General features: G+C 44.2%; 1 protein-coding gene across 3 annotated transcripts in view; it reads right to left on the minus strand.

The window, feature by feature from the left end:
- AIMP1 (aminoacyl tRNA synthetase complex interacting multifunctional protein 1) overlaps nt 1-16,294 on the minus strand; it is a 140,348-nt gene that overhangs the window by 43,819 nt on the left and 80,235 nt on the right. For all 3 annotated transcript variants that reach the window (XM_063919230.1, XM_063919225.1, XM_063919236.1), the window contains one exon: nt 9,511-9,716. In XM_063919230.1, the coding sequence (XP_063775300.1) occupies nt 9,511-9,716 (206 nt within the window). The remainder of the gene's footprint in view (nt 1-9,510; nt 9,717-16,294) is intronic.

Consider the following 16,294-nt stretch of genomic DNA (forward strand, 5'->3'; position numbering starts at 1 on the left):
GAATGGGCTGCCTGCTGCAGTCTTCTTCCCTTTCCTCTATCCCTGGGCAGATATGACTGGCCTTTTGCCTGCTTGCCCTTATGGGGACGAAAGGACTGAGGCTGAAAAGACGGTGTCTTTTTCTGCTGAGATGTGACTTGGGGTAAAAAAGGTGGATTTTCCAGCTGTTGCCGTGGCCACCAGGTCCGATGGACCGACCCCAAATAACTCCTCCCTTTTATACGGCAATACTTCCATGTGCCGTTTGGAATCTGCATCACCTGACCACTGTCGTGTCCATAAACATCTTCTGGCAGATATGGACATCGCACTTACTCTTGATGCCAGAGTGCAAATATCCCTCTGTGCATCTCGCATATATAGAAATGCATCCTTTAAATGCTCTATAGTCAATAAAATACTGTCCCTGTCAAGGGTATCAATATTTTCAGTCAGGGAATCCGACCAAGCCACCCCAGCGCTGCACATCCAGGCTGAGGCGATCGCTGGTCGCAGTATAACACCAGTATGTGTGTATATACTTTTTAGGATATTTTCCAGCCTCCTATCAGCTGGCTCCTTGAGGGCGGCCGTATCTGGAGACGGTAACGCCACTTGTTTTGATAAGCGTGTGAGCGCCTTATCCACCCTAAGGGGTGTTTCCCAACGCGCCCTAACTTCTGGCGGGAAAGGGTATAACGCCAATAATTTTCTATCGGGGGAAACCCACGCATCATCACACACTTCATTTAATTTATCTGATTCAGGAAAAACTACAGGTAGTTTTTTCACACCCCACATAATACCCTCTTTTGTGGTACTTGTAGTATCAGAAATATGTAACACCTCCTTCATTGCCCTTAACATGTAACGTGTGGCCCAAATGGAAAATACGTTTGTTTCTTCACCGTCGACACTGGAGTCAGTGTCCGTGTCTGTGTCGACCGACTGAGGTAAATGGGCGTTTTAAAGCCCCTGACGGTGTTTGAGACGCCTGGACAGGTACTAATTGGTTTGCCGGCCGTCTCATGTCGTCAACCGACCTTGCAGCGTGTTGACATTATCACGTAATTCCCTAAATAAGCCATCCATTCCGGTGTCGACTCCCTAGAGAGTGACATCACCATTACAGGCAATTGCTCCGCCTCCTCACCAACATCGTCCTCATACATGTCGACACACACGTACCGACACACAGCACACACACAGGGAATGCTCTGATAGAGGACAGGACCCCACTAGCCCTTTGGGGAGACAGAGGGAGAGTTTGCCAGCACACACCAAAACGCTATATTATACAGGGACAACCTTATATAAGTGTTTTCCCTTATAGCATCTTAATATATAATAATATCGCCAAATAAGTGCCCCCCCTCTCTGTTTTAACCCTGTTTCTGTAGTGCAGTGCAGGGGAGAGCCTGGGAGCCTTCCTAGCAGCGGAGCTGTGTAGGAAAATGGCGCTGTGTGCTGAGGAGAATAGGCCCCGCCCCCTTTTCGGCGGGCTTCTTCTCCCGTTTTTCTGACAACCTGGCAGGGGTTAAATACATCCATATAGCCCCAGGGGCTATATGTGATGTATTTTTAGCCAGCATAGGTACTTTCATTGCTGCCCAGGGCGCCCCCCCAAGCGCCCTGCACCCTCAGTGACCGTTGGTGACCGTTGGTGTGAAGTGTGCTGAGAGCAATGGCGCACAGCTGCAGTGCTGTGCGCTACCTCATGAAGACTGAGAAGTCTTCAGCCGCCGATTTCTGGACCTCTTCTCTCTTCAGCATCTGCAAGGGGGTCGGCGGCGCGGCTCCGGTGACCCATCCAGGCTGTACCTGTGATCGTCCCTCTGGAGCTAGTGTCCAGTAGCCTAAGAAGCCAATCCATCCTGCACGCAGGTGAGTTCACTTCTTCTCCCCTAAGTCCCTCGTTGCAGTGAGCCTGTTGCCAGCAGGACTCACTGAAAATAAAAAACCTAACAAAACTTTTACTCTAAGCAGCTCTTTAGGAGAGCCACCTAGATTGCACCCTTCTCGGCCGGGCACAAAAACCTAACTGAGGCTTGGAGGAGGGTCATGGGGGGAGGAGCCAGTGCACACCACCTGATCCTAAAGCTTTTACTTTTGTGCCCTGTCTCCTGCGGAGCCGCTATTCCCCATGGTCCTGACGGAGTCCCCAGCATCCACTTAGGACGTCAGAGAAAATAAGAATTTACTTACCGATAATTCTATTTCTCGGAGTCCGTAGTGGATGCTGGGGTTCCTGAAAGGACCATGGGGAATAGCGGCTCCGCAGGAGACAGGGCACAAAAAAGTAAAGCTTTTACCAGATCAGGTGGTGTGCACTGGCTCCTCCCCCTATGACCCTCCTCCAGACTCCAGTTAGGTACTGTGCCCGGACGAGCGTACACAATAAGGGAGGCAATTTGAATCCCGGGTAAGACTCATACCAGCCACACCAATCACACCGTACAACTTGTGATCTAAACCCAGTTAACAGTATGATAACAGAAAGAGCCTCTTAAAGATGGCTCCTTAACAATATAACCCGAATTTGTTAACAATAACTATGTACAGTATTGCAGATAATCCGCACTTGGGATGGGCGCCCAGCATCCACTACGGACTCCGAGAAATAGAATTATCGGTAAGTAAATTCTTATTTTCTCTATCGTCCTAAGTGGATGCTGGGGTTCCTGAAAGGACCATGGGGATTATACCAAAGCTCCCAAACGGGCGGGAGAGTGCGGATGACTCTGCAGCACCGAATGAGAGAATTCCAAGTCCTCTTTTGCCAGGGTATCAAATTTGTAGAATTTTACAAACGTGTTTTCCCCCGACCACGTAGCTGCTCGGCAGAATTGTAATGCCGAGACCCCTCGGGCAGCCGCCCAAGATGAGCCCACCTTCCTTGTGGAATGGGCCTTAACAGATTTAGGCTGTGGCAGGCCTGCCACAGAATGAGCAAGTTGAATTGTGTTACAAATCCAACGAGCAATCGTCTGCTTAGAAGCAGGGGCACCCAACTTGTTGGGTGCATATAGTATCAACAGCGGGTCAGATTTTCTGACTTCAGCCGTCCTTGAAATGTATATTTTTAAGGCTCTGACAACGTCCAACAACTTGGAGTCCTCCAAGTCGCCAGTGGCCGCAGGCACCACAATAGGTTGGTTCAGGTGAAACGCTGATACCACCTTAGGGAGAAAATGCGGACGAGTCCTCAGTTCTGCCCTATCCGAATGGAAGATTAGATAAGGGCTTTTATAAGATAAAGCCGCCAATTCAGATACTTTCCTGGCGGAAGCCAGGGCCAGTAACATAGTCACTTTCCATGTGAGATATTTAAAATCCACCTTATTCAATGGTTCAAACCAATGGGATTTGAGGAAATCTAAAACTACATTTAGATCCCACGGTGCCACCGGAGGCACCACAGGAGGCTGTATATGCAGTACTCCTTTAACAAAAGTCTGTACCTCAGGAACTGAGGCCAATTCTTTTTGGAAGAATATTGACAGGGCCGAAATTTGAACCTTAATAGATCTCAATTTGAGACCCATAGACAATCCTGATTGTAGGAAATGTAGGAAACGACCCAGTTGAAATTCCTCCGTCGGAACACTCCGATCCTCGCACCACGCGACATATTTTCGCCAAATGCGGTGATAATGTTTCGCGGTGACTTCCTTCCTTGCCTTAATCAAGGTAGGAATGACTTCTTCTGGAATGCCTTTCCCTTTTAGGATCTGGCGTTCAACCGCCATGCCGTCAAACGCAGCCGCGGTAAGTCTTGAAAGAGACAGGGACCCTGTTGTAGCAGGTCCCTTCTCAGAAGTAGAGGGCACGGGTCGTCCGTGACCAACTCTTGAAGTTCCGGGTACCAAGTCCTTCTTGGCCAATCCGGAGCCACTAGTATTGTTCTTACTCCTCTTCACCGTATAATCTTCAATACCGTTGGTATGAGAGGCAGAGGAGGAAACACATATACTGATTTGTACACCCAAGGTGTTACCAGTGCGTCCACAGCTATTGCCTGTGGATCTCTTGACCTGGCGCAATACTTGTCCAGTTTCTTGTTGAGGCGAGACGCCATCATGTCTACCATTGGTCTTTCCCAACAGTTTATTAGCATGTGGAAGACTTCTGGATGAAGACCCCCCTCTCCCGGGTGAATATCGTGTCTGCTGAGGAAGTCTGCTTCCCAGTTGTCCACGCCCGGGAAGAACACTGCTGACAGTGCTATTACGTGATTCTCCGCCCAGCGAAGAATCTTGGCAGCTTCTGCCATTGCACTCCTGCTTCTTGTGCCGCCCTGTCTGTTTACATGGGCTACCGCCGTGATGTTGTCCGACTGAATCAACACCGGTTTTCCTTGCAGGAGTGGTTCCGCCTGGCTTAGAGCATTTTAGATTGCTCTTAGTACCAGAATGTTTATGTGAAGAGACTTTTCCAGGTTCGTCCATACCCCCTGGAAGTTTCTTCCTTGTGTGACTGCTCCCCAACCTCTCAGGCTGGCGTCCGTGGTCACCAGGATCAAATCCTGTATGCCGAATCTGCGGCCCTCCAATAGATGAGCCTTTTGCAACCACCACAGAAGATATACCCTTGTCCTTGGCGACAGGGTTATTCGCAGGTGCATCTGAGGATGCGACCCTGACCATTTGTCCAACAGATCCCTTTGGAAAATTCTTGCATGGAATCTGCCGAATGGAATTGCTTCGTAAAAAGCCACCATTTTTCCCAGGACTCTTGTGCATTGATATACAGACACCTTTCCTGGTTTTAGGAGGTTCCTGACAGGTCGGATAACTCCTTGGCTTTTTCCTCGGGAAGAAAAACCTTTTTCTGAACCGTGTCCAGAATCATCCCTAGGAACAGCAGACGTATCGTCGGAAAACAGCTGCGATTCTTGGAATATTTAGAATCCAGTCGTGCCGTCGAAGAACTACTTTAGATAGTGCTCTTCCGACCTCCAACTGTTCTCTGGAACTTGCCCTTTTTAGGTCGTGCAAGTAAGGGATAATTTAGATGCCTTTTTTCTTTGAAGAAACATCTTTTCGGCCATTACCTTGGTAAAAAGGCCCGGGGTGCCGTGGATAATTCAAACGGCATCGTCTGAAACTGATATTGACAGTTCTGTACCACGAACCAGAGGTACCCTTGATGAGAAGGACAAAATTTGGACATGGAGGTAATCCTTGATGTCCAGGGACACCATATAGTCCCCTTTTTTCCGGTTCGCTATCACTGCTCTGAGTGACTTTATCTCGATTTGAACCTTTTATGTAAGTGTTCAAAACATTTTAGATTTAGACTATGTGTCACCAAGCCGTCTGGCTTCAGTACCACAATATAGTGTGGAAAAATAATACCCTTTTCCTTGTCGTAGGAGGGGTACTTTGATTATCACCTGCTGGATATACAGCTTGTGAATTGTTTCCAATGCTGCCTCCCTGTCGGAGGGAGCCGTTGGTAAAGCAGACTTCAGGAACCTGCGAGGAGAAGATGTCTCGACTCTCCAATCTTTACCCCTGGGATAATACTCGTACGATCTAGGGGTCAACTTGCGAGTGATCCCACTGCGCCCTGAGACTCTTGAGACTACCCCCCCACCTTGAGTCCGCTTGCACGGCCCCAGCGTCATGCTGAGGACTTGGCAGACGCGGTGGAGGGCTTCTTTTCCTGGGAAAGGGCTGCCTGCTGCAGTCTACTTCCCTTACCTCTATGTCTGGGCAGATATGACTGGCCTTTTGCCTGCATGCCCTCATGGGAAAGGAAAGATTGAGGCTGAAAAGACGGTGTCTTTTTTAGCTGAGATGTAACTTGGGGTAAAAAAGGTTGGATTTCCCAGCTGTTGCTGTGGTCCCCAGGTCCGATGGACCGACCCCCAAATAACTCCTTCCCTTTATACAGCAATACTTCCATCTGCCGTATGGGATCTGTATCACCTGACCACTGTCGTGTCCCTGACATCTTCTGGGAGATATGGACAACGCACTTATCTTGATGCCAGAGAGCAAATATCCCTCTGTGCATCTCACATACATATATATAGAATGCATCCTATTAAATGCTCTACATGAATAAAATATTTTCAGTCAGGGAATCCGACCAAGCCAACCCAGCACTGCATCTCCAGGCTGATGGCGATCGCTGGTCGCAGTATAACCACCGTATGTGTGTATATACTTTTTAGGATATTTTTCCAGCTTCCTATCAGCTGGCTCCTTGAGGGCGGCCGTATCTGGAGACGGTAACGCCACTTGATAAGCGTGTGAGCGCCTTATCACCCTAAGGGGTGTTTCCCAACGTACCCTAATTTCTGGCGGGAAAGGGTATAACGCCAATATTTGCTATCGGGGTAACCCTACGCATCATCACACACTTCATTTTATTTTATCTGATTCAGGAAAAACTACAGGTAGTTTTTTCACTCCCACATAATACCCTTTCTTGTGGTACTTGTAGTATCAGCAACACGTAACACCTCCTTCATTGCCCTTAACGTGTGGCCCTAATGAGAAATACGTTTGTTTATTCACCGTCGACACTGTATTCAGTGTCCGTGTCTGTGTCTGTGTCGACCGACTGAGGTAAATGGGCGTTTTTAAAACCCCTGACGGTGTTTCTGAGACGCCTGGACCGGTCCTAATAGATTGTCGGCCGTCTCATGTCGTCAACCGACCTTGCAGCGTGTTGACATTCTCACGTAATTCTCTAAATAAGCCATCCATTCCGGTGTCGACTCCCTAGAGAGTGACATCACCATTACAGGCAATTTCTCCGCCTCCTCACCAACATCGTCCTCATACATGTCGACACACACGTACCGACACACAGCACACACACCGGGAATGCTCTGACAGAGGACAGGACCCACTAGTCCTTTGGGGAGACAGAGGGAGAGTCTGCCAGCACACACCAAAAACGCTATAATTATATAGGGACAACCTTATATAAGTGTTTCTCCCTTATAGCATCTTTTATATATATACAATATCGCCAAAATCAGTGCCCCCCCTCTCTGTTTTAACCCTGTTTCTGTAGTGCAGTGCAGGGGAGAGCCTGGGAGCCTTCTCTCCAGCTTTTCTGTGAGAGAAAATGGCGCTGTGTGCTGAGGAGATAGGCCCCGCCCCTTTTTCGGCGGGCTCGTCTCCCGCTATTTTTGAAGTTAGGCAGGGGTTAAATATCTCCATATAGCCTCTGTGGGCTATATGTGAGGTATTTTTTGCCTCTAATAAGGTTTTTATTTGCCTCTCAGAGCGCCCCCCCCAGCGCTCTGCACCCTCAGTGACTGTTGTGTGAAGTGTGCTGAGAGGAAAATGGCGCACAGCTGCAGTGCTGTGCGCTACCTTTAGAAGACTGCAGGAGTCTTCAGCCGCCGATTCTGGACCTCTTCTGTCTTCAGCATCTGCAAGGGGGCCGGCGGCGCGGCTCCGGTGACCATCCAGGCTGTACCTGTGATCGTCCCTCTGGAGCTTGATGTCCAGTAGCCAAGAAGCCAATCCATCCTGCACGCAGGTGAGTTGACTCCTTCTCCCCTCAGTCCCTCGCTGCAGTGATCCTGTTGCCAGCAGGAATCACTGTAACATAAAAAACCTAGCTAAACTTTCTCTAAGCAGCTCTTTAGGAGAGCCACCTAGATTGCACCCTTCTCGGCCGGGCACAAAAATCTAACTGGAGTCTGGAGGAGGGTCATAGGGGGAGGAGCCAGTGCACACCACCTGATCTGGTAAAAGCTTTACTTTTTTGTGCCCTGTCTCCTGCGGAGCCGCTATTCCCCATGGTCCTTTCAGGAACCCCAGCATCCACTTAGGACGATAGAGAAAGTTATATTTACAAATGTCCATGTTATGGAAGGAAAGGCCTGGATGGAACAGCAGAAAATCCCAATGTTTTATGGTAGGAATCATATCTGGATATGAAAATATCATTCAAGCAAACTAAACATCATCAATTATTTGTCCTAATTAACTACAATATAAAAACTAAACAAATGAAAAGACTACAATTTCAAATGCATTTATTACCTAACTGCATTACATTTCTAATTAATCAGAGAAGTATTAGGGGTGCTAGCTCCCTATAAGAAGGAAATCATTTTAATACCAAAAATGGATTTTGTTGGAGGACCACACGTGAGACTGAGCACAAAATATAATGGAAATGTACTTAGAACAGAGCTAGCTATAGCCAAGAAAAATGTATTTCACATTAAGGAATGTGCCGCAATAAATTAACTTGGGGTTATTTTAGTAATGTAATAAAGTCTCCATGTTGAAGCTAACGCCTATCACATTTACTCTGTTCTACAAATAAAACAAGATTTAAGTCACTCAGTACTCAGCACTTGATTAAAGTAGGTTAGAAAGAATGCGGAGCAGATGTGTTAGGCAGTATTTGTAATGAACTCTTGCTGCAAACGTTACTAGGCATCAAGCAGCAAATGCCATTAAGTAAATAATACTCTGTACACTGCCAAGGAAGAAGAGGTTCCAAGGCAACCAGGGACATCAATAACAAAGTAAGGTGTAATTATTTAAACAGCAATTTGCAAACTGTACGTAACATAACTGTGAGCTTTTATTCTGCAAATGTCAACACAGTACATGTTCTAAACAAGCCCTGTTGTGCCACATGTCAGCACATTGCATGAAGGAGAGTCCATCCACAATGGCATTCTATGCTCTTTCCTATTTCTAAACCAATAAAAAAAAAAAAAAGAATAATAAGTTCATGGTCAAATCTCATAGCACAGTCAAAACACGAACGTAGGAATTCCATATTTTTTAAAATGACAGTCTAGGATAGCCATGTGACCTGATGTATGCCCAATACATGGAATCAAATATATATTTATTTTTAAATATCAAACAAGGTACAATAGTTATATATACCTCACATAGGGGGGTATTTATCAAGGCTTGGAGAGAGAGAAAATTGTGAGCGATTACAAGAATCAACCAATCAGCTCTTAATTGTCATTTTTCAAACACAGCCTGTAAAATGTAAGACAGAAGCCGATTGGCTGGTACTTTATCTCTTACAATTTTATCTCTCTCTGAGTTTTGAGAAGTAACCCCCGTAGGGTCATTTACTAAGCTTTGAATGGAGCTAAAGTGGACAAAGATAAAAAAAAAGGTCCTAACCAACCAGCTTCTGTCATTTTTCAAACACAGTCTGTGACATGGCAGTTAGGAGCTTTTTAGCGGGTACTTTATCTCCATCCAAGGCTTAGTAAATAGACCTCTACATCTGTTGATTTTCATGACACCAGCAAAACATAATTATTGCTCATGTAACTTACCTGCAATTTTAGCAACAGTGTAAAGTGTTTTTTTTATCTTTTTCTACATAGCCAGTTGTCTCCAGCCTGCTCGTGCACCCATTGTGGCCACCTATTAAATACTTAGTTATGTTTGTCTAGGATTCATTTTTGTAGTTTACATTATGGGAAAATTATTTATTATTTTTTTCTAATAAAATCATAAACTGCTTTAAAGTAGAAAAAAATGTATGTAAATACCAGACTATACTGTCAAATACCTGTTCAATTGGAATATGCTTCACAAGGCCACTGACGACAGTCCTTGGTATGGCTTCTCCTACGTCTACTTCTTCTACATACAGAGAGTCTGCATCTGGGTGCTTCTTGGCTGAGATGATGCAGCCCACACGCATGTCCAAGCGAGACACATCAACAGGTCTGGAGTCATCAACCACTGCAGCAGATTTCTTCTCTTTTTTCTCTCCTGAAACCACATCAGAAGTTATATACTTTTCTTGAGACCAACAAATTGTATTCTTCCTCTGCCCAATGTTACATAGTCACTGTACAACTTTCTGTAATTATGTACTGGACAGGATACTATTCTACATACTGTAGGACCAATTGATCCTCTCTAATTTGGTAAATCTGGCTAATACTGATATATTAAGGACTGACATTTTTGGGACAGGTCGTTATTTAGGCTGATCCAGGATTGACCGTGGAAAATGCCAGATGAAGCAACAATAAAACCATTCATATTTGGTTTACAGAATACTGGGCTTTCCAACAGATACAGGTTGAGTATCCCATATCCAAATATTCCGAAATACGGAATATTCCGAAATACAGACTTTTTTGAGTGAGAATGAGATAGTGAAAACTTTGTTTTTGATAGTTTAATGTACACAAACTATGTTTAATACACAAGGTTATTAAAAATATTGTATTATTGACCTTCAGGCTGTGTGTATAATGTGTATATGGAACATAACTGAATTGTGTGAATGTAGACACACTTTGTTTAATGCACAAAATTATAAAAAATATTGGCTAAAATGACCTTCAGGCTGTGTGTATAAGGTCTATATGTAACATAAATGCATTCTGTGCTTAGATTTAGGTCCCATCACCATGATATCTCATTATGGTATGCAATTATTCCAAACTACGGAAAAATCCCATATCCAAAATACCTCTGGTCCCAAGCATTTTGGATAAGGGATACTCAACCTGTACTAACAAACCGTAAACTACAATAAAGACGTCTTCTGCGATCTGAGGGTATTTGTAACTTCCTGGGGGGGACGACAAATGAATAAATGTCAACTAATGTAACAAAGCAGGAACAAGTCTTTCTACTTGTTCACATATTTTATTACCTATACATAAATTGTGCACTTAACAAATTTAAATCTATGCAAAACTGTTCATGAAAGTTGCTGTGCTCCTTACATTTATTTATACACTTTTCTAGAAAACGGACAGAACCTGCTTACTGATTTGTCCTTTTTTCTTCCACTTGCTTGTGTGCCAATATTCATTAATATCCCCTGGAAGACCCTTATGCCAAATAAAGTGGGAATACCTTCCTAAAGATTTAAACTATAGCTTTGAAACCAAGCAAGCTGACATATCCATTTAAGATAGACTATGCAAACGCTGATATGGAGTGCACAAGTTAAAAATAAAATGTTTAGTCGCATGACAAGCAATTGCTCAGGATATTTCGAGTTAAGCCTCTCTTTCAGCGAGTGCTGTGCTAGCATCCAACACAAGCGTCAAATGTAATTAGAGGGGAATAAAGCAAATTGATAAAAGAACAAAGCTTAGCTGGTCGCCATCCAATATCTGGAAATGAAACCGAATACCCTTGAGGTAAGCCTTCTATTTTGAATGAGCCAGGGAGACTAACTGCCTCCAGAATGTATTAAAACCAAAAAAAGCGACCTGGATTTAAAGAATTTTTGGAGTATGAGTTGGATAGGGAGATCTACATCATTTCAGGTCTCAATTCCTCCTAAAAATTGATTAGGAAAATAGATGAGTCTACTTGAGAAAAGGAAAAAGGAACACACTGCAGAACTCGGAGCTAATCAAGTCATGACACATGTTAAAAGTTCAGGGATGTGCCTATACTGCCAAGGCGGTCTCAGTTTAACCATTTCTCAAAATCAGACTCAAGCCAGGAAATGAGACAGGCAGATATTTAAGACATAGTGGGATCTCATTACAAGAGATATGACCCACTAACTTCAATGCTCTATGGTATATAGAAGGATTTAGTGAAGCTTTAGTCTGGTGGTGTGCAAAGGCATTATAAGTGCCAGACACGATCATTAAAATCCCCCATTACTATCAATGGAAAAAGACTGCTACATCCCCAGGGTTTAAAGAGACAGTCTGCACTGCACAATAAAGCTTAAAACTAGCAATTGTAGTAAGGTTTGCTAGGCAGTGGAGCCTTGAAGTGACGGCTCTGGTACAGTACAGCAAGAATATGGCTAATTCAATACATTCCACAGAGAGTGTGCTGTGTTATAGTAAGGGGAACAGTTTGTTGTTAACGTTCTTGTGCTTTTGAAATATTACCGGTACAATCAGCTAGCAAGCATAGAACTATGTCATAATCAATTTTACAAACAACAAAAGGTAAATCAAAGCAAATTATTAAAACCACATTGCTAGCTAGCATGGTGTTTGCCACTGTGACCCAATGAGGTTATTTGATTATAGAGGCAGAACTTCATAGCTGTATTTGTGGGGCCAGGAAGGAACAGACAAATTGTTCAAGACACAACAAAATTCACATACAACATCTACAGAAAATGTAACATGTGGCCACTTTATACTCACAAGAACAAAAGGAAAACTACATTAGTTATGTTAAGAAATCAAATAAAGTGATTGCATAAATCAGCAATGGGCAACAGGAGGTCTGAGGCCACATGTAGCCTGCCAAAACTTCAGCTGCTTTGTACCATGTCTGCCCCAGCAATAACGCTCTGTTTTATGTCCACGGAGTTTCATCTACAGCCCCTGCTCTTATTTTCTAACAAGTGATGTAGCAGACTCCAGCCTTGCACCTAAATCTGGTCACTCAGATGGCTAATTTAGCTGTCAGATTTGTTATTTTACAGCTTGTAACACTGAATTTTTTCTTACATTACATTTATTATAAATGTCTGGTCATAAGTAATATGGTATCTCTTTCTTTGATTAAATGTAAATTTAACTTATTACCGAGACCAAAGGTAATCTGCAGCCCTCTTGCATGTTTGAGGGCAGTACATTCAGCCTTTGCAATTATCAGACGAGTCTATCATTGGTCTAGGCATGTGTTTTGGGAATAGAAATAAAAGGCCTGATTCTGAGTTTGGAGCAAAGAAATGTAACTTTAAACCTTGGAAAACCATTCTGGTGGAGCAGATACAAAACGTGCAAAGAGAGTTAGATGTGAGAGGGGGTGTCCAAACTCTTAATTACAGTGTAAATATAAAGCTGTCCAGTATTTGTGGGCTACATGCCAAAGTAGCCACTATTAACCCTGCATGCAAAAACAATAAATGTATTTGCACCATGGTTTGTTAAGGTAAAAAGTTATAATCCTTTTGCACCAAAAAGCTGGGTCTAACCCGGGTTTTCGAACATGGGTTCAAACCATGTCAGACTCCATTCACACCACAGGCTGGACCCAGTATATTGGCAAGTAGACCCCTTTCAGACTGCATCGATGTGCAGTCTTTCAGTTCTGACAGCACTTGGAGATGACATAATCTCCAAGTGGCGGCGATACGGCCCTCTCTATACTTTTAGCATGACCTGGGTTGCTCCGTTTACACCGCAGGCTACCCGGTTCCTTCCTGGGTCTGACCCTGGTAGATACCCGGGTCAGATTCCTGGATCGGGATTGGTATGGGATCCTGACGGTCAGGAGACTGATGCCGGGAACCCAACAGCCAGGATCCTGGCAGGGAGTGCAGCCTGTCCCCTCGCTGGCTAGCTAAGTTTCGGGTCTGGTGGCGACCTTTATTGGTATCCTGACCGCTGGAATCTCGACAGACGGTAATTTAACTGCATACCCCTGGATCACTCAACCCGAGATATTATTGAAGGACCCTTTCCCATCAAGCTACGACTTGAGTAGATTCGCCAGTAAGACAGGTTATTGCAGCAGTGGAAAGGGGTATTATATGCTTTTCTTTCTTTGGGAATCAGCCCTGAAGTGTAATACTGAAAGAAAATTTTATTTGTGTGATAATTCTTTTACAATACAGTAGTTTAGGGGCCTGGTATTGTTGTGAGGGATGGGTTTAGCATCCCGATGGACGAGATGCCAGCGGTCATGTGACCGATGCCAGAATCCTGACACCACTTGGGAGACCGGCACTGGAACACCGACAACCATCATCCAGAAGGTAAGTATCAGGGTAACTATTAGGGCCCCGGGGATGAGTAAGATTAGACACTGGGGGGGGGGGGGGGGGTTAGAGATAGACACTTGGGGGATGGGGGGTGAGCCCTAGCCGCCACCCCCGGAGACCCCTGGAGGGTTAGCCCTAGGTTGGGAAAGAGGTGGGGGGGAATACTTATCCCCTCTGATGTCAGGATCTTTATTGTCGGGATGCCACTGTCGGTCATGTGACCGCCAGCATCCTGACGAGCAGTGTTACATACCGAACCCTGTTGTGAAGAATAAATTAGAATTCAGAATTAGATGCATCAAGCAGTAAAGAGTGGAGAAGTTGCCCACCGCAATCAATCAGCTTATACCTATAATTTTATAGAATGCACTTAATAAGTGCTACCTCAAAACTGATTGGTTGCTATGGGCAACTTCTCCACTCTTTTCACTACTTGATACATCAACCCCTACATCTGGTGTGTAAAGTCCACAGTGCTTGTCACAAATAGGTGAATATATATATTTTTTTTTATTTACTCCCTTTAATAAAAGAGTACTCCCTCTATGTAACTTTCCCCTTTATAATAGTCTTCACCTACCTACAAGTATATTCTCCTCAAAACAGTTTACTTAATATGCTAACTTCACTATATGTTAACCTCTAAATAAATTCTCAAAATGAAAATATAGGGTGTCACAAAAAAGTTTATACACATTTTGAAATATTATAACTCAGTCATTTTTTTTTTTAAACAGTTGGTGTACTTCTGACCTTTTTTTAATGGGGATATGTCAAAGATAAGGTTTAAAAAACCTTACAAAGCCTGCTACAATCAATGAGTTGAGAGCAGCAATTGAAAGAGGATGCACCCAAATACCAATTGAAATGATCTGTGATGTTTGCAATTCCATCCGTCCGTGTTATCAGCAGTGCCTGCGATAACCCAAAAAATTGTACACTTCTCCAACTTGGATTATAAAACTTTAATTTATCTTAATAAACGTTGTATTTATAATAAATCAAACTGTATATACATCTTTTGGGACTGTGTGTGTGTGTGTGTGTGTGTGTGTGTGTGTGTGTGTGTGTGTGTGTGTGTGTGTGTGTGTGTGTGTCTATACACATATACTTCACTGTGGCAGGAAAAGTAAGAAAACGGAATTGGTACAAAATATGCTGATAATCAGATGTGCAAAATTAGCACAAGACATATCTTCACTAAATAGTTGTTATTATTTGTGAAGAGCCATCGCAGACATAAATGTGCATTCTCAATTATGAACGTGTTGCGCATAAAGCAACAGCCCCCCTCCCCCCTTAAATCCTTTAATTGTGGGTTTTATTTTATTTAAGTCAACTGCAATGGATATCAGAGGTCATTCCGAGTTGATCGCTAACTGCCGTTGTTCGCAGCGCAGCGATCAGGCTAAAAATGGGCATTTCTGCACATGCATATGCACCTCAATGCGCAGGTGCGTCGTACAGGTACAATGAGAATCGTGGGTTTGCACAGAGTCAACGAACATTCCTGTCGCACGGCTGAACTCAGGAAGATTGACATGAAGTGGGCATTCTGGGTGTGAACTGACCGTTTTCAGGGAGTGCTTAGAAAAACGCAGGCGTGGCTGGGCGGGTGTGTGAAGTCAAAAGCCGTCCCTCCGTCGTTAGAATCAACGCACACGAAGAGTAACTACAGGGCTGGTCTTGTTTTGCACAAAAAGATTTTGCAGGCGCTCTGCTGCACAAGTGTTTGCACTTCTGCAAAGCGAATATACACTCCCCAGTAAGTGGCGACAATGCGTTTGCACGGCTGCAAAAAACTGCTAGCGAGCGATCAACTCGGAATGACCCCCATTATCATAGCAAAGGTTTACAAATAAAGTATGGGAGATAGTAGTAACACAGATGTACAGAACATGTCTATACCTAATAAGAATTCACCAAATGGAAGATCTGACTTGTTGAAAGTTTTAATGTTTTGTTTTTCAAATTATTTTTGCCTCATCAGCGGAAATCTAACTTGACACAAGTCAAACTGTATTTTTATTCTCATGCCATTTGTGTAAAGTGTGAAGTGGAAAAAGCCCCTGCTGAGAGCTGAGAGCGGTAGTACTGCACATCTCTTTCCTTTTTTGGAAGACTTGACAAACAGGCCGCAGTCAGTAAACCTTGCTGGCGTTAAAAACAAATTCAGCTTCATAATTGGCTTATTGGATTACAATCAATGAGTGCAACTTTCTAATTATGACATATGTATTCCAGATGGTATTTTGTTTTTCTTTCCAGAGGAAACCATGGCTTCCAAGTGTGAATAGGCTTGATGAAATTTAAATGCCTCCCTATCACCATGGTGTGCTACAAAAAAACTGTTGTGGGCTGCATAGATAATACAGTAACTCTTACATCGCTGTTCTGTGTAAATGCAGGCTAATGGGCCCTACACAGTGGCAGATCCGCCGCCGAGCTGCCCGACGGCGGATATGGCCGACGGGCGACCCTGCGGCGCGCGGGGGGGGGCGGTGATGGGGGGAGTGAAGTTTCTTCACTCCCCCCGTCACCCAGCTCCATAGCAGTGCATGCAAATATAGATGAGATTTTCCATATTGGCCTGCATGCACAAGCGACGGGGCACCAACGATGAACGAGCGCGGGGCCG

Source organism: Pseudophryne corroboree, chromosome 1 (assembly GCF_028390025.1).
Source record: "Pseudophryne corroboree isolate aPseCor3 chromosome 1, aPseCor3.hap2, whole genome shotgun sequence".
Classification (NCBI taxonomy): Eukaryota; Metazoa; Chordata; class Amphibia; order Anura; family Myobatrachidae; genus Pseudophryne; species Pseudophryne corroboree.